The 6,133-nt window shown below is 43.6% G+C and overlaps 1 protein-coding gene across 13 annotated transcripts in view; it reads left to right on the forward strand.

The window, feature by feature from the left end:
- The window catches only part of LOC104910496 (amphiphysin-like), a 25,803-nt gene extending 19,676 nt beyond the window's left edge, over nucleotides 1-6,127 (forward strand). For 4 of the 13 annotated variants that reach the window (XR_004159423.1, XR_004159424.1, XR_004159427.1 and 1 more), the window contains 6 exons: nucleotides 371-519; nucleotides 1,507-1,764; nucleotides 3,381-3,482; nucleotides 3,871-4,074; nucleotides 5,337-5,668; nucleotides 6,013-6,127. Coding sequence is in view for 2 of the 13 variants with exons in the window: in XM_031552993.1 (XP_031408853.1) it covers nucleotides 1,507-1,764; nucleotides 3,381-3,482; nucleotides 3,871-4,002 (492 nt within the window). In the remaining 11 variants the exon portion in view is untranslated. Of the gene's footprint in view, nucleotides 1-370; nucleotides 520-1,506; nucleotides 1,765-3,058; nucleotides 3,269-3,380; nucleotides 3,483-3,870; nucleotides 4,075-4,505; nucleotides 4,638-5,336; nucleotides 5,669-6,012 lie in introns of all 13 variants that reach the window. The other 9 variants (XR_004159428.1, XM_031552993.1, XR_004159422.1 and 6 more) reach the window with 8 other exon arrangements.
- Nucleotides 6,128-6,133: the final 6 nt, after the last annotated feature.

Raw genomic sequence — 6,133 nt, forward strand, 5'->3', positions numbered from 1 at the left:
AGCAGTGGGAGGAGGCCGTTGTATATGCGTGAGAAAGAAGAGAGTGAAAAACACAGGAGCTTTGAGAAATTTCTCCTACACTAGCAATACCCATCTGAAACTCTACTGCATGTTCGCAGGGAGGTTTTGTAAATGTCCCTCTCCTGCCTGTAAATCAGCTTTGTTGTGCAAGCCTACCCCTGTGCTCCCCACATGGTGCTTCAGGTATAGGATGGCAGCCTGCAGTGCTGCTTTCCCCCTTGGGTCAGGAGAAACCCCAGTGAAACCGAAGCCAGGGGCCGGCAGCACCTAAGGAGATCGCAGAGCACAGGAAATCTCCAGCTGGTATTCACAGCTCATGTCCTGAAAGGTTTCTCCTTTTGTTCTGCAGGCGGTGACTGCTGCGGATGGGGCAGTGGCAGTGGGAAGACGGCGAGGTGGTGGCAGCAGAGCTGGTGAGGTGCTGCTCCCACTGCACAGGAGGCTGCTGCTGAAGGCAACAAACCTCAGGGAGAAGAAAAGGAGGTTGGTGTTTCTCAGGTACCTCCTGTTGTTGCGTGGGGGAGCAGTAGGGAATCCAGCCAGATCCAGCAGCTCCCAGCGCAGGCAAGGCTGATGCAGCTCCACGCCCCAGGGTACAACGAGCAGCGAGGATGAGCGTGTATTCTCAGTCGATGCACACACAGAGCACACACAGACACGATATTGGAACATGCACAGACAGCCATGGAAATCGTAGACAGACACGCGGGGTACTCACACAAACACAAGCATTACCAGAAGCCTCATCACGTTCACCTCTGGCTGAGCAGGGTAGAGATCTACTCGTGAGAATGTATATATTCTTACATACGTGCTGATGTCACTCAAGTCCGCTCAGCTGAGTGTCTCCAGTGGCTGGCACCTGGATCTCTCATGCAGCTGGCAGATGGGCACACAGGCCCTCCAGTCCATGATCTGACCCTGGTGCATACATGGGCAAGACAATGGACAGCCCTCACCCTGGAGAAGAGTTAGCAAGCAACTTAATGAGAAGATAGGACAGACCACACTCATCAGGTGCAGGGCATGGCCAGATAACATTTGAACCATCCACTGCTTACATGCAACCAGCCCATTTATCCTGTTAGCTGTGCCTTTGTTGTCCCACACTTGTTCCTCCCCAGATCACCTCAATCCACCCACTGCTTTTGGTTTCTCCCTTAAACATCCCATAGTAAGTCCTGTACAGTAATGTGTCCCATGGCCCTTGGCAACAACCTCCCTCAGACCTGAAGGTGCTCTGGTGTATGATGGATTTCACACCTGGACTCTGGGACAGCCCTGAAAGAGGTCCAGGTCACTTCTGCTTTTGCACCTTGTGTTCCTCTAAGCTCTTAGAACTTTTACTTTTCTGCACAATTATTGTTCTCTGTCTTGATGTAAGAATCCCACCTTCGGCAGAAGTAAAGAAACATGTTTTTCAACTTGAAATAAAGTACTAAATACTCTCGTGATGCCTTTGTTGTATTTTATTTCTTTTTCTAGGAAAAGGTCAGCAGCATCCCTTCAGCTGTGATAGAGGCAGCATCGAACACCGAAGGGGAAGGAGAAGAACATGATGTCATCATGAGTGAGTCCAAAGATACTGCAGCAGAGATGGGCACTCAGGGCACTGACAGTGAAACCTCCCAAGTTGGAAGTGAGCAGAAACCAGCTGAAGAAATCCAGACTGCGCCTTCTCAAGGTCAGCCTGCGTCAGCAGGAGACACAGCTTCTGACATGGCACCGGCCTTTCTCTTTAAGGTCTGCTTGTTTGTTTTTCTTTTAGGCATCTTTTCAGATCTAGCTTCTGTGGATGTGTTGACAGTCGAGCCATTATGAGGCCAAAGGAGCCCAGTTTCACAGCCACGTGCTTGCATGCGCATGCACTCACCCACCTTTGGTTGTGTTTTTTCTCCATACATGAATGTGGAGAAATCTATTTTCTGCACTTGGATTTTGTTGGTTATATCCCTTCGTAGCTGTGAGAATCATTAAAGTTCTCCTTTCATCTCACCAAACCAGTACTGACAGTGAATCTTTTAAGTAAAATTCCATTGCCAGCGATTTAGTCAGCAGTATTATTCGATCGTTTGCTAACAACAACAAAAAGGCATTTTTCTGGCCTGAGAATCCGTAGAGGAAGTTCCAGCCCTATTGAAATCTATGGGACTTCAACAATTCACTGCAATGAAGTATCATTTTCTGTCCTTAGTATTACTATACTTACAAACTGTTATGGTATTCAGACAGAAAAGTGTAATGAAGCTTGAGGGAAATTCTCTCCTTGGCTGGTAAGACCCACAGAGATTCCTGGTTCACAAGGTTCTTTTCACTTCAGAATCAGCAAGCAGGAGAAACGCTCCTTGAGGATAGATGAACTTCATATGCTTCCTACTATAATTTGCATTCTTCAGACTAATCAGTCCCATAGCACTCCATAAATATGCCATTCTTTCTGATCCAATTTCATTGGTCAAGATTTTCAGCAAACAGTGAGAATAGCATTAAGGTTGGAGTGACCAGGATTGTGCAGTTTTGATGCAGACGTGCTGCCACAGTTCATCTTTTGTTTTTTTGTCACGTTTCCTTGAGTCAAACGTAAATAAGAAGCAGCAGAATATATGACTGCCATCTGGCTCTCAGTGCTGCATTATTTCAGTATTGCAGAGTTACCACGGAACTGTCTGTGCCTTTGAGAAAACTGGGATAGTATCTGTCTTAAGGAGGAAGAGCTATTCAGTCGAAATGGTCTGCTCACGACAGTGTACTAACCCCACAAATGTTTTAATAACCCCCTCTTGGAAAGAGAGATATTTTTGGCATTCCTATCTGCCAGTAAGTGGGAGTTCTTTCCAGGACAAACAGGAGCTATGGTTCCCATTATTAACTTCTTGTATCTTGTATTGAAACTGGTGCTGTACCTCTCGCTCTGATTTCCAGGGGTGTTTACACCAATAATGGTATCTAGCAGACAGCGTAAGTAAGGGTCTGAAGTAACCTTTCCTGTGATTCTTTTCCAAGCTTATCAGCAAAATCCTGCCATCCCTCTCCTCAGGTCTGGTAATGATAGTGGGAAATGAAAGAAGTTCCTTGCACGGTAGGAATGATGTAACAGGACTTGTCCAAGAGGCAGCACTTGTGGGATTCTGCAACCTTGGGAGAGGATGTTTGGTTTCTTTCAGGAGTTTCGGGAAGATTTACTGAAGCTTTACCTGTTTCATAAACTATACATAGAAACTCTGATGTGAACATTAACAGCTTGAATGTACGTCTCTCTGGCCATATATTTCCATAAAGAAAGAAGTGAAAGAGCACATTGTTCTTTTTTCACAATGTCTCTGTTTTGATCATTTCTGCATATTTGGTATTTCCTTCAGGTTGAAGTTCTGCATGATTTTGCGGCAGCTAACAGTGCTGAGCTTAATTTAAAACATGGGGATATTGTGCTAGTAATTCCTTCTGAGACCACAGCTGCTCAGGTAACAACATGGTTATTTATTTCTGTTGCTAATGTTTCCCTTTGTCTCAGTTTTCTTCTCGCTGTTTATACTTAATTTGAAATGTTGATTCAAAACGTCTTTACTGTTAGAGAACACCAACATTCTTATTTTGTCCTTTCACTTGGTTTCATTTGTGACCAAACAGCACGGTTAACTAAGCTAGAGTCCCAGGTGTGTGCTACCAACAGGATCCAACTTCAGTACGTTTTTCCAGGGCACTTATATGTTACCTTGCAGTGAATTTTATACAGGCTTATATACATATGTAGGCTTAATACAGAAGATGGCTTACAGATTGTGCATCCTGTTGCTGTCTTTTTGTTGTAACACTGGGTCAGAACTGATTGTATGTTCCCCACATGTTCAGAGTTTTACATGGAGATCTGGGGAAACGTGCATTTGCCCCGAGAGAGCACTGAGACCACGCACAAACAGTTCTGTCCTGCAGCTCAATGGCACAGAGGTGTCCCTAATGTTCTGCGTGCCTCTTGGAACCTGAGCCTCACACAGCAGTGCTCTTGAACTGCACCAGCCATCACTTTGATGCAAGAACCCCACAGTTCCATGTCATGTAAGATATTTTATTTTGTTTTAACAGCGTGTTTCAGGTTAATTTTTAAACAATTGAACTCCACGTGTTATATTGATTTGCAGCCAAGTGAATTAATTTTTGACTACTTCTTTAAGAGAAGCCCATCTTGTACAATCACTTCGTGGCTGTAGGGGCAGAAAGTGTTGATGAAAAGTATCCCACTGAACTGGGGGCTGGGAGGTTGGGGTCTGGATCCTGCGCAGGGAGATAGCCAGTGCTCTGCTCTGAATGAAGAACATTTCTTAAAAGATGCCCAAAGACTGTCTAGTGCGTATCTGGAGAGCCAGAGACTGTTCATTATCTAAGCTGAACTCTCTCTTAATACAAGAGACAAGTCATTGTTTTGGTTTTTGATTCTTTTTTATTATTGTTTCTGAACAAAAGATTAATTTTATTTTCCTTTTCACTAGGACACTTCATTACTTTTGTAGGGACAGATTCTCTTATCCTTACTCAAACTGTGCTGCGCCGTGCCTCTTGGGCTGTTCAACTGATTTGATTGTCAGTGTTTGCAGAACACCACTCTAAGGATATAAAAATAGGTTGTCTTCAGTTACTTTTTCCTATAATGTTCTGTATTAAATATATATAACCTTCAGTTGGTGAATCCATTAATTTCTTTTCTCTTGTGGTGTGCATCCAAGTCCCATTAGCATTAATTGGAGTAAATTGTGTGCAGTAATGGAGAAAATGAAGCTCCATGTATTCATGTTTCTGAGATCGTTCTGCTCGTATCTTTGTTACTTAGTGCATATTTGCCCTTACGGTGTTTAACATCACCATAAAACTTTGTTGATTTACAGAGAGTGTTTTGTCTTGGTTCTTTTTTCTCCTGCAAAATTGATCTGTCTAAATCCATCATTCTGACATAGCTAGTGCTGTCAGCCTGTGCTCCCTGTTCAAAGCCAACCAATCCCACCAGTGACTTCAATTTTTTTCCATAATTATTGAGTTGAAGTTATTATCCATTAAAACTTCAGTCCTTAGTAGAATCCACTCTGTGCATGGCAGAGGACTTCAGTTCTCAGGTTTTCCAAAACATGAGCTTCAGGAACGTGCTGCCAGTTACTCCATCTCTGTTTGTACTTTCTGTAATGAATCAGCATTAGAAACTCCCTGTTAATCATCACTTTACTCTGAGTCCTGTTCTTAAAAGGAACAAAGCACAGAGTCAGTCATTTGGTGAGATGGAAGTAGGCTGATCACTGCAAAAAATACTGAATGGATTTTATTTATTCCAGGTAAAATGGATGGCACTTAAGAGAACCAATAAGAAATCTTCCTTTTGAGCGATTGTGCTGCTGAGGATTTGGATTGCAGTATTGCATGCCAAGATCTGGCTTAGGCTGAAGTTTCCAGGAATTTCTGAAAGAGGTAGTTGAATATCAACTGACTTTTAGTTTCTAGAAATTACGATGGCAGAGAAAACAAGAACTGTAATTTCTTCTGACTGTCAATATGGGAATGAGAGAAAAGAACACTCGGAAAAAAATAATCAGAGAAAAAGATTGCCTTTTTTCCCCTCAGCTGTGGCATTCTGTAATGATTCCAGCACACTCTATGCTCTTACTGTGTAAGTATCCCAATATTACTGTGAGAACTTTGAAAACATCTCCAACATGCATTTGCACAAATGCAGATTTGCTGTAACACTGGGTGACTGCAGAGGCTGATTGTCCAATTTTCAGTTCAGCTGGAGGTTGGGTGGATAAAGGCCACATAATGTGCTCACAGTCAGTCTCACAAGACCACGGTCTGGCAGAACAGAGAAAACAATCTGTGCCAAATCAGAGTGCACTATTTAACCAAATCACCACTTCTTTTAGCCATATGATCCAACACTTCTCCGGGCCTGGGGTGTGTAGGAAGGAATGGGAGAGGCCTGAGACTGAAGGTGCTCTGTCTTTTTTCTTTCAGGAGGCTGGCTGGTTGGCAGGCAGTAAGGAATCTGAGTGGCTTCAGTACAGAGATGCAAAGAGTTCTAAAGGACTTTTCCCAGAGAACTTCACACGCCATCTGGAACAGCTCTTCTCACAGG

Source organism: Meleagris gallopavo, chromosome 4 (genome assembly GCF_000146605.3).
Source record: "Meleagris gallopavo isolate NT-WF06-2002-E0010 breed Aviagen turkey brand Nicholas breeding stock chromosome 4, Turkey_5.1, whole genome shotgun sequence".
Lineage (NCBI taxonomy): Eukaryota > Metazoa > Chordata > Aves > Galliformes > Phasianidae > Meleagris > Meleagris gallopavo.